The following is a 16,178-nucleotide window of genomic DNA, read 5'->3' as shown; positions in this document are numbered from 1 at the left end:
CTAAATTCAATTACTTCAAAGATAAGCTCAACCACGTAGAGGTCGACTTGAGGGGGCATGTAAAGATGATAGATCCATATTAAAGTTGGGGCCTAGATCCACAGTCCAACGTTAATCCATAAGCTTCCAACGTGAACATGAGTGAAGAACTCCTCATGAAGTCTCATGTTGACAAAAGGTCTCACATTGAAGAGGTTGCTAATAAGGTGAAACTTGTTGTAAATAGGACTTAATGTAAGTCCTAATAAGATCATCATTAGAAGTCCCCTACACAAATGTGAGTCTCAAAATGGTATGAACTCTAAGAAGTTACAAAATTGTAGTCCTTAACCGCGTTAGGTTTCCTCTTGTAAGTGCCTATATAAATAAAGAGGGGCCGACTCCTCCTCTCATGGTGAATTAGAGAGTGAAAGAGTTTTTCTGTGAACGTAGGTCGATCTTAAGCTAACCACATTATATTGTCTTACATTGTTTGACCGTGTGTTCCTGTTTTGGACGTGTTACTGTCTTTTTTTAGACAACAGAGAACCCATGAGGAGGTTTGTTGGGGGCAACACCATATGCATTTTTTGAAGGCATATCTGCTGAATGAAATGGATGGATGGTCTGGAGAAGATTATTGAGAAGTCTGAACTTTCAGCTGTGGTATTGTCCGGTAGAGTTTCTTGAGAAATATGCACATGATGTTGCCCATTGAAGTTGGGAGTACAAACTATATTTACCTGCATGTGGTATTATCTACTGTTGAACTTTATGAGAAGTAAATATGCATATGGTGTTGCCCATTGAAGTTGAAGTCGAAGTAGTGACTATTTGTATTATTACTATGAAAAGAATAAGTGCGCTTTTATGAATTTCTCTTTTCTCATGTTAAATGTTGTAGTTGGATCAATAGAGTCACAGGCCTAAGGGATCTTGGTTTGAATTCCACCAGGCGAAAATGAAGAAAGAAGAAAAAGAAATCTCTCTCTGAAGAAAATTCAACAAAATGACACAATTCACGCAAGAGGACACTGCCGTGCACTTAATTATTCTGAGGTGACACGGTCATGCACTAATTGCTCTGAACTATCCTACACCAAGAACTCTCTCTCTCTCTCTCGCCATAAAGTCCACTGTGGATTCTACAAGAAGTAAATATCCAACTAACTAAAAGGCAGGAAAAATATAAGATATGTGCACAAATATCTCCGGAGTCTGGACCGCCCATATGACTAAGAAAAGATAAGGCTTTCTGAGGGGTGCACAAAAAAAACAGAAAGGCAGGATGTCATCTGCTGCTGCTGCTAGCGTTTTTGAGCAAGGGAAGCATGAGGTGAGAATCCTGGACATCAAGTTGGACGGCTCCAGCCCACCATCATCCTCACCCCCTAAGCCCCTCTTGGTTTTCCACCCAGTTGAAGAAGGTGAATACCCAACTCTCCTCTTCCTCCATGGCTACCTTCTCTACAACTCCTTCTACACCCAACTCCTCTCCCACATCGCCTCCCACGCCTTCATCGTCATTGCTCCTCAGGTCAGTACTCTTCTTCTTCGTCTTCTTGAAAGGACTCGAGACATTTTTTTGTCATAGAATTATTTATGTGTTTGGATGGGGGGAGTTGGGGAGGTAGAGGGAAGTTGGCATCAGTTCTTCTCTGCTCATGTTCTCCATTTCTTGCGTTTGTTTGTGGATAATTCGATGAATTGGGGAACCAAGAGGAGAACTATCAATTCCCCCCGACTGCGCCATTCTCTCCTCTCAATTCGACAATTTCTCTATTGTCAATTCCGCACGCCCTCTTCAAAGATGCTTTGTCTGGTGTTTGGATTGAAGCATGTTGAAAACCATTGGAGTCGTAGCCGTAGTGCGACAGATACCGCCATATTTCGAAAATAACGTGAAAATATCGCGGTATTTTGGTAGTGGTTTAAAAGTATAATATTTAAGTGTCTATCTGCTATATCTCAGAGAAAATGCCTTTTTTTTTTATTTTATGTGTTTTTTAATTTTATTCTTTTTTTTTGTTTTTCTGGTTCTCAATTTATTTATTTATTTATTTATTCCAACCAATAAAAAATACGATAAATATTGTAGGCCGTTTTATTCCGTTCAAAACTATTAACACTATGATCGTAGACTCATGGGTAGTAATTTCACAAATCTCAGCATCAGCATTTTCCCGGAAAGGGAAAATCTTGAGATAAGACCTACAATTTTTGTTTTTCAAGAAAATCTCGAGAAACTAAGTATTGGCATATGTAAAGATAATTTGTGTTTTTAATAAAATATTGTCATAAATAAAAATAATTCAAAAAGGAAAGTAATAAACAGATCTAAAGAAGCTACAGTCGTCTTATTTTAAAATATCGTGATATGTTGGAAATGATCGAGATTTTAAAATGTTGTGATATTATCGGCATTCTCATCATGGCATGCAAACATCTTTATTTTCAAAACCTTGGCGATATTTGTGATGAATCGGCCCCGATTCGCAAGTGAATCGTTATGAATTTGCAAAAAATAGTTAAAAATTATTATGTGTCAATCGGAATGTGACGTGTTAAATCCATTAAAATAATATTAAAAAGTAATTTTACTCTATTTTTTTATATTTATTAAAAAATAGCCGATTCAGGCCAGTATCGTATGATTTTTTGGCAATACGATAAGTATCGGCCAAATCAGGCCGATACACACCAATACTGACAACACTGGGTAAAACCCTTGAGGTTTTCCCTACCCACCGAAAAGTACACCCCGGCTTTGACCTTATGGCAAGAAGCCCCTCCTGGGGTTTTTGAATTTGGGATGTTCTGTCAACTTGGTTACATTCACAAGCCACCCCTACCAGATTAGAGGGCGATTATATGTGCTTAGAACCCATCAGGGCGTGTATCTTAAGCATGAATTTTAGCCTGAAGAGCACAAATAGGTGTGGACATGGTCTATGCCTCGGTGATCAGACCTCCACGAGCTTCTTTGGACCTGGGAGACTGTCAAACTTGACTGGGCCTGACCTGGTTCTTATGGGGCTTGCTCCCAAAACTTTGTCTCATTAAATGTCATATATGGATGGGATCAAGAAAGGCCGTGCATGTCTGGGCTCAATTGGGTACAATATTAAGCCAATCATGTTTTTAAGTCGGTCTGGGCTAGGCCTAGGTTTAGTAGGTTTGGACCCAATGTGTCTGATTAAACGTCAGACCTGGCAGGGATCAGGAAAGGCTGTGTCTGGGATCTATTGGATACAACAAGGCTCTGTTTGGGAGTCTTGCATTGAGAGAAAACACCATTTTCATGTGTTGTCAAAATATAGTTTTGCCAAAAAAGTGGTGTTGAGGACGGAGTTGCCAAAAACATCCTCTTGTGAGTGATGTTGAAATGTGGTGTTAGGGCTGCCAGTTCATTTCAAAGCGTGTTTTGGCAATGCACTCTTCCTAAACAGCAGAGAGCATGGGACCACTGGTGGAAACCGCAACGCACCTCCGATTAAAGGCCCCCAAACAGAGCCAAAGTGTTTTCAAATTGATCTGGGCTAGGTATAGGTCATGTAGGCTTGGACCCCATGCTTGTGCCCCAAACCCAGCCCATTCTGAGGGTGGCACCCAAGCTAGTGTGCTTACCTAGTCACAAATTAGATATCTTTGACTGATGTTGCATTAAGGCTTTCTGATGTAGGCAAGGGTAAGACTACGTACATTCTTTTACACACCCTGCTTGTTTAGTGAATCTAGTTCCACAAGACTAAGTTTGGGGGGCTTTATGCCTATATTGTTGAAGTCATATGCTGGTGCTGTGCTGTATCTATTTTCATGCATTGATATAAGTCCCATTCAATGCCACCACCCGAACTAACATGATCCAACCTTTTATTGTGAACATCAGTTATTCATCAAATCTACACCCACCCAGGTCGCCTAAGTGGTAGCGGGCCTGGGGAGAAGGAGATGACCCCTTCGTCCCAGGTTCGATTCCAACCAGTTGTAAGGGTGCCTTTAACTGGTGGGCTCAGTAAAGGCTTGGATGTCAGTGATCTCACAGGGGGTTGGGTCCATTAAGTGACACGGTTCTCGATGAGGATGACTCATCATAAAAAAAAAAGTTATGGATCAATTCTTGATTTCTTTGCAGTCCTAATGCTAAGAAAATAAGAAACATCTTGAAATGCACCAAAAAACTTGCAAATTTGCAATGCCAAGTTCTTGATTTAGTATTGTATGTCATGCGATCGTTTTCAAGAACTTTGAAGATCTTAGTTATGGTGAAAGCTTTTCTTTGTTCATGCCAATATTCTTCTTGTAGCTATACTCCTTTGCACTATCTGATTGCATGGAAGAGATCAAGAACACAGCAGCGGTTGCAGACTGGATATCAACAGGGCTACAAAACAAGCTCCCTGAGTACATCCGGCTGGATCTGAACAGGGTTGGACTTGCAGGGCATAGTCGGGGAGGGAAAGTCGCGTTCGCACTCGTTCAAGGCATTGGGCATGTCCAGACTTCATTTAAGTTCTCTGCTCTTCTGGGTGTAGACCCAGTTGATGGAAAGGAAGATGGGGTCCAGACGAATCCACCCGTGTTGAAACACAAGCCCGGATCTTTAGACCCGAAGATGGCAGTTTTGGTCATTGGGTCGGGTCTCGGGAGCAGGAGCCGGTGTCCGGGCTTCCCGGCATGTGCTCCGAATGGGGTTAACCATGTAAACTTCAGCAGTGAGTGTGTTCCTCCACTTTGTTATGCTGTGGCTACTAACTACGGTCATGTGGACATGTTGAATGATAATACTTCAGGCATTAGAGGTTTGGCTTCCTATTGCTTGTGTGTAAATGGGGACAGAAGGGAGCCTATGAGGAAATTTGTGGGAGGAATGATGGTGGCATTTCTGAAGGCTTATCTGTTGGGTGATCTTGAGGCTTTGGAGAAGATAGTTCAAGAGCCTCATACTAAACCAGTGGAGTACACCATTAATCACAAAAAGGAATAACAGGGTGATTGGTGCCTCATAGTATCATTTTTTTGCATTATAAAACATTACATGGCATGTTATATAGTGCAAAAAGTTAAATAGATACCAAATGCTGCTAAGTTTGGACTTCATCCTTTATAATAAAGAGCATAATTTCTTATGGTTGTAGGAATATCTGGAATTTGTTAGTTTGGTCGAGATGTTAAAACTAAGTATACCATGATCTCACCAAGAGGATGGATGACATGAAACGGGGATGGAGGCAAGGATAAAAGTTAAAATCAAAACCCGTGCGAGGATAGAGGCGGGGACGGAGGGCGGAATTTTGAGACGGGGCGGGGGATGGAGACCTTGTCCCCCACCCCGGTCCACTGCCATCCCTGGCTGCAATCAAATAAAATTTAACTTTGAGAAACTAGCAGCAACAAATCTTATTCTAGAGATTTTTCTCAGCAAGGGAAAGTCTTATGATAAATTATTATTTTTTAATAAAATATTAAGAAAATCCCATGAATTTATTTAAAGAAAAGTAACAAAAAGCATATAGATATCTCTTGCAAAAATAACAGAGGATTTTGAGAGGGGATTAGGTCCAAGGGGCCTTGGACAGAAACAATGTTTTAACACGCCTGGATGCCATACATCATGTAAATTAGTGGCACCCAAAACTCATCCAGAAGGATGGCCTCTACCTAAATGGGCCCCACAAAAATTTATGATGTTCACTTTCTAGATGAATGTCATCAATGACAGACATGGACTTACACATGAAAATCATCCAAAAGAGGGAGCATTTGGTAGGTTTTGGGTGCCATTGATTTTCATGTTGAAGGTCATCCAGGTGTCTTAGTTTTTCTATTCAAGGCTTCTTGGACCTGATCCACTCCTCTCTTGTTGGCATCAGTACCTCCCGTGGGTTGTGCAACATGGATCCCAAGATCCTGAGAGGGTGGTGTATGTTCCCCGTGGAACACGGGGCCGCGTGTTCGGGGGTTCGAATGAGTGCCACGTTGGCACTCATTCGTCAGTTTGGGTGTGTACGAAGGAATATTGCGGATCCCAAGATATTCCTCCGTACATAACTCCCGAATGAGTGCCAACGTGGCACTCATTCGGACCCGCGAACACGCGGCCCCGTGTTCGCGGGGGGAACATACAACCTGCTCGCCAAGATCCTAATTCTTAACGCCAACATATAATGTGTGATCTGCCAGATCATCACCATCTGTTTAAGAGATCAACGGCTGCTAGTGTGGGCTCCACTTGTTTGCACAAGGAATGGCCGTGACGAAGGGAATAACCTACGATCGGCAGGCCCCAAGGGGTTTAATTAGTGCAGTGGGGTGGGGCCTTGGCCGCTAGATGGGTGGTCAGGGTTTCATTCTCATGGACATCACCCCCTTGTATATTGCTGAAGCAAGGCAGCTCCCTGGTGGTGAGAGGTGTACCCCGGTTGAACATAGCTGGAGAAGTGATGAAGGAGTGGACCAGAAGACTCGAGTTAAAAAAAAAGGTCCAACCGCATTCATTTCGGTTATTTGAATTTCTTGTATTTATTTAATATGGATCTGAGACAGATTTGATATGGAATAAAATCCAAATTAAATAAATACAAGAAATCCAAATAACCAATGATGGAGCGGAGCAGTTGACCCATCTAAATGGATTCATTTTGTTTTTTTTGGATTTCTTCTATTTATTTAATTTGGATCTTAGTTTAGGATTTTGTTTTGGGTTTTATGTCATATCGAATCGAATCTATCTCAGATCCATATTGATTCGCGAGTCATGTTTGAGTTATGGTTTGGGGTTGGATCTCTTAAATCCATATTCAGATTAAGGTTCTTTAAGGTTTCCACTTTTTCATTATAAATATACATTGTAGAGAGAGAGAAAAAAAAAGAGATGAATAAATTATGAGATATTTTTATTGATTTTTCTTAATTTCTTGTCAATTTTCTGCTTTTCGTAGTTTCCTAATTTAGCAGCTGGTGCCTATTTTTGTAGGGTTCAAGAGCGATCCTCATAACCACTGCATCAAGAAGCCACCTTAGGCTGGCAGGATTGACCAGTGTGGCCAGGTCTCTTACTTCCGGGGCTGATTTTCTTCAGCTCTCAGAGAAGAAAAAACCCCATTGGTGATCTGGCAGTTAACACGGGCCCGCTCTCTTGGTAGGCTCCACTCTTGTGGTACTAACCCTAATCATGGCGTCATACCCCCCAATGACACAGCCGTGCTTAAGTTCAGACATGATGGTGTCCAGTATGATTGCCTTGCTGAACCATGGAAAGCTGGCAAATTTATCAATGACAAAATTCTGAAGGGTTTCAGACCTTGTTTGTGGAATTTAAACTCAAGGCCCCTCAGTAACTGAAGAAGATGGCTTATATGTTAACAACACAAGTTTTCATCTGCAGACCCCTCAATTATGTGCGTCCTCAAAGATGACCCTTATCCTTTGTCCTCTGTAGGGTACCCTAAAATTCTTAAGGCCAAAGAGCATGGTTGGCTGACCATGGCTGTTTTTCTCTTGGACCAAACACGAGGAATTAGACATGCATAGTTTCTAATTTTCCTTTGACTAGGTTTGTATTTTCTTTGAGGCTTCCAATATATTGACCTAGGGCTAGCACCCACCTCTACATTTAGACCAAGCATCATTAAGAATATAAAACCAAAGAACATCTTCATTCATCATAATGCATTTGGTTTATCATGATTATGGTTGTCATTTGAAGCGTGACCAAGTTCATGAACTTTAATGTCCCTACCCAAGCTGGGTTTATGCATTTGAGGAAGTGGCAGCTGCTTTGCCAGCTAGCTATCAAATCCATCCTTTAGTGTAAATACAAAGGAGAAAGGGCCTCACTTCTCATCCCCAAATCCATAAATGCCTAACCCCGAGATTCCAAACCGGACCACGGGTGGCAATCGTGTCGGGTTGGCGGGTCGACTTGACGGGTTGGTGGGTCATCATACCTCAACCCGAACCTGACCCGTTTATTAAAAGGGTCGGCTGTGGCAAACACGAACCCGGCCCGTTTAATAAACGGGTAACCCAACACGACCTGCCAACCCATTTAATAAATGGGTTGGGTCGGGTAAACGGGTTCTCAGGTTCACGGGTCGGGTTGGCGGGTTGGCATACTCCTAACACGAACCCAACCCGTTTAATAAACGGGTTAGGTGGGTCAACCCGTTTATTAAACGGGTTTGTTTTTTCCAAATCCGAACCTGCCTAAGAGGCGGGTTGGCGGGTCGTGTCAGGTTTTGCCACCCCTAACCATGGGCGTTTGACCAAGATTTTGCCTCAGGAACACCAAATGCATAAATGTCCATCCCAGCGCCAAGATTCCAAAGAAGCCCTAACTTGTGTGAGTAGAACCTTTGTAGTAAATCAAAATTTTCCTTGTTGCATAAATTTGTGAAACACGTTAAAAAGAAAATAGTTGTGTTGGGGCACTTTTGTGCATCCATTGAAATATGGCGATCGGTTCAAACTCCTTTGAAAAAATAAATAAGCCGAGCTTGAACAAGGGTTCAGGCTCAATACATGTATATGAGCGAGCTTAAATAGGCAGTCTAGCTCAAGTAAGCCCGACCAAGCTCAACTCACATAGTTAAAAAAAAAAAGATTTATAGATGTATTTTGTTCATAATGTTAACACAAAGAAGGGTCTTACCCTAACGGATAAGTCATTGGTCATCTTTGCATGGTTTCAAATCTCACTTTTTTTCTTTCATTCAAAAGGTTTAAAGAATCGAGCCGTGCTCAAGTTTGACTCTAGACGATTCACAGCCATGGTTGTTCAAGCTCGGCTTGAGCTTGAACAATCAATTTTTCTTCAAGAGCTGAGCCACGTCAAGCTCGGCTCGAACCCTGCTCCTGTGCATCCCTAGACATGTTCATGAAACACCAAAACGAGTGTATAGCCGTTATTGAAGTTTTAGCTTGAGTGCATGTTTGTTTCAATAAAGGAGAAGGGAAAAAAAAATCGTGAGAAAAGGCATGCAGCTCAAAGAAACAGCTACTCATGCCCTTCCCTGCAGGCTTGGTGGAGGGGGTGGATCGGCGCAATCACATTTTTCATACTTTAATATGGTTTTTCTTTTTTTTGGAAAGGCAAACTGGGGTTAGGTAGACCCCCTCCATTTATTCTTCAATCGTACCATTAGGGTTTTGAACCTGCAACGTCCCACCCCTGGGAGACGTGCACTGACAGCTCCTACCAACTATGCGGAACCCCGTTGGTACTCAAAGATGGAGGGGTCAGATACAGCATCACACTAAAAGTGTCCAATGTGATTGCACCTGTATCGTGGATTGGTGGGAAGGATTTTCATATGAAAGGGCACATCCCAAAGGAAGACGTGGAGGCCCCTGACGGAGATAGATGGGCTGACAGTTTTTCTTGAACTTGGGATCCGGGAATCTCTTAAAATATGCTACAGCCAATCACATGACAACATTTTGAGTGGGCCATTAGAAAGCAATTAACAAGTAGGGACCAAGACACAATGCCCAACTCCACACATCTTATTGGCCGATCAAGGACTCCACACATCTGGCTCCATGGGCAGGTTCAATTCTGATCCAACTCCCAAAGACCACAACTCAATCCATGAGAGAGAGTGTCCTTAAACCTAACCAACCAACTAGACTTATGACTAGCGCTAAGAAAGTGAGACTCAAAAGTAGGGATGGCAGTAGACCGGGCAGATGTGAGAGACAAGGTCTCCACCTCTTATCCGTCTCAAAATTCTGCCATCAATCTCTGATGTCATCCTCGCATGGATATTGATTTTAACCTCCATCCTTGCCTCCATCCCCGTTTCATGTTCTCCATATTCGGTCCAAACGGAGATAAGTGGGATGGGACCGTGTTTTCCTCCAATCCACTGTCATCTCTAAAGAAGGAGGTTGAACCGTCCAAGGGTATTTTAATTATTTTACGCGTAAGTCCATCACTGCCTCCATCCCCACACGGGGTTTGATTTTAACCTACATCCCTGCCTCCATTCCAGTTTTATGTCCTTCATCCCTAGTCTAAACGGGGCAAGGCAAGGCGGGCCCGTTCCCCCAAATCCACTGTCATCCCTACTCAAAAGCAACAGTGTGCTCTGGACTCTGAATTCAACAACCCCACCAGGTCCAGAATGGCCCTATTATGTTTGTTCATGAAAGGGATCTATCCCAAAGCTGAAAGGAATCTTTCAATTCAAAACAGCAACAGTATATGCAATAAATAAATAAATAAGAAAAAAGAAAGAGGTTGGTTGGTACTTGAAACAGCAACAGTAGTTGTAGAAAGAACCCCTTCCTCAGGTCACCTCTCATGAAATGACAGCCTGGGGAAGACACTCTCTACTGTGAGTGACTAAGTTTAACATCATATTATTTAAATCATGTACCCATCTCCCATAAATCCCTTTCCCATCCCATTTTTCCCAACTTCTGTTGTTCACTTATTAGTGGTAACAAATCTAAACAAAAAAAAAAACCCACAAAAATGTAGAATTCCCGCTGTTTGAAAACCTTTCACCTCAGTAAAGAGTTACATTCTCAAGGAATTTCTCAAGTTCAAATAAGAAGAGACAAATCTGATTGAGAGACAAACACAAGTGACATAAACCTTACACATGCACACTTGGCATCCGTTTCGTACGTATAAAAGCTGTACACTTCAAGGTACTCCCTCACGTGCCAAACATTGACAATGACTCACCATCTCATCCATAGATGTCCTTTTTTCCACTACCACCCTTTTCTTTTGTTCATATTCCCATAATGTCCCTTTCCTTTTAGTACGCCTAATTCATCCCTCTTATTTAAACTTGCCATCATTTGTCAGTAGACATGTTTTATCATTTTCTTGGGCAAGATACAGAGGGCATGGATACCTCAGCTATGATAGTCTCTGAGGCGGAGGGACATATCGGCCATTTTCTCGGGCGGTTCATGGGCATTTATGGTATTGAGGGACTCTTTTAAGGCATGAAGAGTTTGTTCCCGCACTTGCACCTCCAAGCCTCCGGGTAGTACTCAAGTGGGCTGCTCCGGCCCGGTTGGATCGTGACATGGACTGCCCTGCAAGGCGCGCACCCTCTGCACTTGGCTCGGCATGTGGGCGGTGATGATCCAATTAATTTCCGCATTCGGCCATTGACACCATCTCCACCACCCGGCGATGAAGACCACCACCACCTCCTACTCCATCTCTTGGAATTCTCTTGGAGAGAATCCCTCCACTATTGTGTAACAAGGGGTTAGAATTGTGATATGGCATACAATTTCAGAAACTAACATCCATTTCCTTACTTTTAGCTAATGTCAAAATTACCTTTGATTGATGAGAGAAGATCAGGTGCAATGTGATTGTGAATTGCTTCACCTGATCATTCATCATCCTCTATCGAGCTACACAGTTGACAGGTTGTATTCCAAAGATTGAGGGTGATCAGGTGCAGCAGCACGCACTAGAAGTGTGCAATCACATTGCACCTGATCCTCCCTCATGGCATAAAAACTTGATTTTCATATTTAAAATGACCTCCCGCATGGCAGGGTGTTTATGAGGGTGCTGAGATGAAGGCATCATATCAAAGCCTGCTGGGGCACGGGTGTGTCCATAGCTTTTAGAGGTGGGCCGCCTAAGGCAGGATGGTTGTAGGGCCTCACGTGGGTTTTTTCGGGCTTCCGCAAGGGGTTCCTCATCATAAAAAAAAAATTATTTAAAATGGCATCAGCAACTATTTTTATCAATCACTTGAAAGAATAACTTCAATGATGATGCCAAAGATTAAGGGTAAAATAATCATTTTAATAATATATGAGCATCTTAGTCTGGATCCCATATTTTTGACTTTTAATGAACAAGATATAGATATCCTTAAGTAAATCTTAGCTGCAGGGACAATTCAAACTGGCAGCATACCCATTCCATTTTTTTTTATAGGCAAAGTTGAAGGTTAAGGCAGACCCCACCAGTTATATGATGTATCATTGTGTTTCGAACTTGCAAAGTCCCAACACAAGGTGACATGCACTAACAGTTCCTACCAAATAATTAGAGGAGGCCCACATTCTGTGATATAAAAAATTATGAATAACATTTCCTTTTTCTTTTTATGGTTTATTACATGAAAAAACTGCTGTCAAGTTGAGAGGCATGTGTGAAATGTTAGGCGTGCCCCCACCTCCTCCCCACAAATCATGGTGATTATTGTTTCGCTATCAGACTCGTGGTATCTTTCAACTTGAATCTTATACTGACTTACCTACTTAGGTAGGAGGAGCTTTTGTGGGCAAATCATGAACAGATTTAACATGCAAAAGAGTAGTTTTTTCATATTAGTGGCCCACAAGAGCTCCACTGATTGGCAGAGACGATTTGTGAATGTCACCAAGTTGACAGAATGTCACAAGTTCGAATTTTGGGACGGGTGGCGTCTCTTGACGCAAGATGAAAGTGGGTAGGAAGGGGTTTTTTTGCCAATTAATGGTCAGTGATGGAGGTTTTTTCCCTTATCTAAAGAAGCACACACCTTAGTATAAGTGATCCCTGTGGTTATTGTCATTAAAAAAACAGTAACCATAAGTTATTTCTGGATGTTCTAACAAAACGATATGACTGAAACTGCTTGGCTCTTGACCGCTTTTGGGATTGGCAGTAGTTAAGCTCATTGATAATAAGATGGGAAATAACAAGCTGGGTGTCATAATTAGAAGTTTGTTCACAGAACTCACCCAAGTACAATGACAAAATCAGGCACTCCCATTGATCAAAATGACTGAAATATCCCTAGAAAACAACATGGCATCCTCACCCTCACTCTGTCATGACTCCCCAGATGGCTCGTGCCTTGTAGGAAATCATTATACCACTCCCCAAGATCAAAGAGAAGTAAAATTCAGGAAGACAGAACCTTCTGAGACTGCCTTCTAAAGGAAACAAAAGGAAGGGATGTGAATGCCATATGCACCTATAAGGCCAATCTAGGAAATATTGACAGACAGCACAGAAATTACAGCTTTGATTTTGGTGAAGAAAAGTACCATCCAGGCCCTAGGGGTTAAGATTTCCTCCAAAATCAACATTGGAGTCCTGAACATTTCCCAAAATAATTAAAATATCCAAACCCTTTCTAATGATAGGTCTACTTAATTAAACTCATTTATTTTAATCAACAAAAATTTTCTCTTTTACAAACAACAGTTTCCTGAAAATCCGAGAGTAAGAGAGAGAGGTACCTCTTCCATCACTCTCGCAATTTGATGATGGTCAGTTATCGCCATTAATGCCATACCTGAGAGAGAGAGAGAGAGAGAGAAATAAATGAGAAAAGGTTGGGGGTGGGGATTAATGAAAGACGGTGAAAGAAAAGATTTAATAGGTGGAGAGGCTGCTTACTAGGAGGCCTTCTGGTGGTAGCAATCACCACCGCCACCATCACCACCACTACTATCACGGCTGAGAAGAGAATAATCCGGCGGCCAGACGGCATCGAGGCGGCATTTAGCCATCCTTGCACGGCCATGGCCGCAGAAATATGACTGGCACCAAAGAGAGAGAGAGACTGCGATTCTCCTCCCTTCTTTTTCTGCTACTTCAGTTTTTTTCTTCGGCTTCTTCTTCTCTCTTTTAAAAGAAGAAAAGAAGCAAAAATAAACTTGTAAATAAAGGAGGTAAGAAAAAATAAACTTATAAATAAAAAGAGAAATTATTTTAAGATTGAAAGGGGAGTATGGAGAGAAATGACCGTACGAAAGAGAGAGAGTATTACTGGATTGTTTTCTCTATTTTTATTATTTTTAAATTTTTTTTTTCATCCTGAGGTGATTTTACTGATTCACATAAGGGGTCTCTTGGTCAATGTCAGGATAATAATTTTTTGTCAGGAGGACCCGACGAATGAACTGTACATTATTTTATGGTTTTTACTTGTTAAATGACAAAAATACCCTTAAATGTGTTGATTTTTGTTATGTGGTAATCATCTTCTATTTTTAAAATGAGTCTGTATCTTGGAGAGAAAATGTCTCTGTTAGCCTTATGTAAGCTTTATCTTTTCTATTTTGTACGACCACTATTCTTTTTTTCTTTTTTCTTTTAAAGGCAAGCTGGGGTTCGGCAGACCCAACCTGATATCTCTTAGGCCCTCATGTGACCGGAGGGATTCGAACCTGGGCCTTCCGCTTGACATAGGACCCCGCTAAACACATGGGATACCACCTCGGTGGTTACGACCAATATTCTTTGCAGTTTGGTAATCCTTAGTGAAGGGGCTTGACGGGTTATTGCCATTAACCAACCGAGTGGTCTACGCCTGGTTCAGGTCAAGCTCGGGTCTAATACAAAACCCACGGTCCTTCCATTATGCCCATGGGGCCTGATTCAGGCGGGGTCAGGGCAAGTTGTAAGCCATAGAATATTTACAATATTTCTCTTTTCTTTTCTTAAATTTATAGGTTTTTTTTTAACAAAAAATTTAAAAATACAAAAAAATAGATATGGTCCAAGATGGATCTATTTTTTTCACTCATTTGAATATATATATATATATGTATATATATAAGCCGGTAACTCGTTATCCCGCATGCTAGCCCGGCCTGACTCATGATTTTCTCAAATTGGGTTTAAGCCTAGTTTTAATTAGGCCTTCTTCTGAAAATTAAGCCCAAACCCTACCCGTTCGGCCGAGCGCCTGGGCAGTGGTTCAACGCTAATCCTTACTGCACAATGAATCTTGTAATTTGTAAAATTTGGAACTTTTGAGTAGTCTGTGCAAGTCACCATGTGATGGGACGTTGCAAGTTCAAGGCATGGGTGGTTGTATAAACTGCCACCAGTAGGATTTGTCTATTGAAAAAAGAAGGGGGCCTTAATCCCCAGCTTATAGGGATGGCAGTGGACCGGGGGGAAAGTGGGGCCCGCCTCGCATCGCCCCATTTGGACTGGGTATGAAACGGGGATGGAGGCGGGGATGAAGGTTAAAATCCATCCCAGTTCGAGGATGGAGACAGGGATGGACTTACACTTTTCCCCGCCATGTCCCCATCCCCAGTTCTTCTAAAGAATGGCAATATACTACGGGAAAATGGATCCCGCCCCGCCTCATCCCCGTTTGAACCGGGGATGAAGGCAGGGGTGGAGGTTAAAATCCATCCCTGTGCGGAGATGGAGGGGGGATGGAGGTTCTAATCTTGAGACAGGGCGGGGATGGAGACTCTGTCCCCCGCCCCCTGCCCTGGTCCATTGCCATCCCTACCAGCTTATCATAAAAAAAAAAGTATTGTCATAAGAGCTAGTTTTATTTAAATCTCAGATGAAGCTTACTTACACACATTATCTTTGCATGGTGACACTCGTGGAAGCGGGGGACAAGGTCTTGACCTCCGCTTTGGCTCAAAATTTTACCCTCCATTCTTGCCTTCATCCCTGCACAAGTTTTGATTTTAACCTTCATCCCCGTCTCCATCCTCATTTCATGTCCTCCATCTTCGGTCCAAATGGGGAAGGCGGGGTGGGGGCCCATTTCTCCACAGTCCACTGACATCCTTAAAGGTAATTTAGTTATTTTACTAAGGTGGATTGGGGACGGGGCGGGAAGTGGGGGAAAGAGTAAGTTCATCCCCGCCTCTATCCCCGCACAGGTTTTGTTTTCAACCTCCATCTCTGTTTCATGTCCTCCATCCCTAGTCCAAATGGAGCGAGGTGGGACGACGGAGCGGGTTTCCCCAGGTCTACTCCCATCCCTAACTATAAGTACTTCTTAGTGAGAATAAAGGAACTCAAAGGTTTTTAGCAATTGGAGGCCTATAAATATTCTCTTAACCTAAAAATAAATAAAAACGTTCACAAGTTGCCTCTACCAGATAAGCAGACCCTTTGTGGGTCAAGTAGGTAAGACTAACACATCCATTGTGATTGGGGGCTTGATGACAGTCTGTAAGATAATGAGATTTTTATGGAGATCCACTTGTTTTCTCTAATATCGACATCTGAAAACTCCAGCTCCCAGCTAATGCTACTTTGAACTGGGCCCACTTGTATAACCAGTCTAATTTCAACACATTAGTGGCTGCTATAGGCTGATTTATTTCAATGACAACAATTTCAGTGAAATTAGTCATAAAATGAACCAAATGGGGTTTAATCTTGGGTGGACCCGCACGACTACCTTGCCTTAGGTGACCCACCTCTGAAAGCTACGGATAAACCCATGAAC

At 42.2% G+C, this 16,178-nt stretch overlaps 1 protein-coding gene across 1 annotated transcript; it reads left to right on the top strand.

The window, feature by feature from the left end:
* Positions 1-914: 914 nt before the first annotated feature.
* Positions 915-4,993, top strand: CLH2 (chlorophyllase 2). The gene is made up of 2 exons (XM_090015879.1): positions 915-1,516; positions 4,286-4,993. Exons 1-2 carry the CDS (start codon positions 1,268-1,270, stop codon positions 4,964-4,966), a joined length of 930 nt encoding a protein of 309 aa, XP_089872005.1. The 5' UTR covers positions 915-1,267; the 3' UTR covers positions 4,967-4,993.
* Positions 4,994-16,178: the final 11,185 nt, after the last annotated feature.

The sequence above is a fragment of the Nuphar pumila genome, chromosome 8, assembly GCF_984573655.1.
Source record: "Nuphar pumila chromosome 8, dmNupPumi1.hap1.1, whole genome shotgun sequence".
Taxonomy (NCBI): Eukaryota; Viridiplantae; Streptophyta; class Magnoliopsida; order Nymphaeales; family Nymphaeaceae; genus Nuphar; species Nuphar pumila.
The sequence above is the reverse complement of the archived record's forward strand: the minus strand, read 5'-3'. Positions and strand labels throughout refer to the sequence as shown.

Excerpts from the sequence above, each read along its gene's own strand:
- CLH2 (XM_090015879.1), top strand. The coding sequence starts at position 1,268 with ATGTCATCTGCTGCTGCTGCTAGCGTTTTTGAGCAAGGGAAGCATGAG. Across the intron at positions 1,517-4,285 it reads TCATCGTCATTGCTCCTCAG|CTATACTCCTTTGCACTATC; the intron begins GTCAGTACTCTT and ends TTCTTCTTGTAG.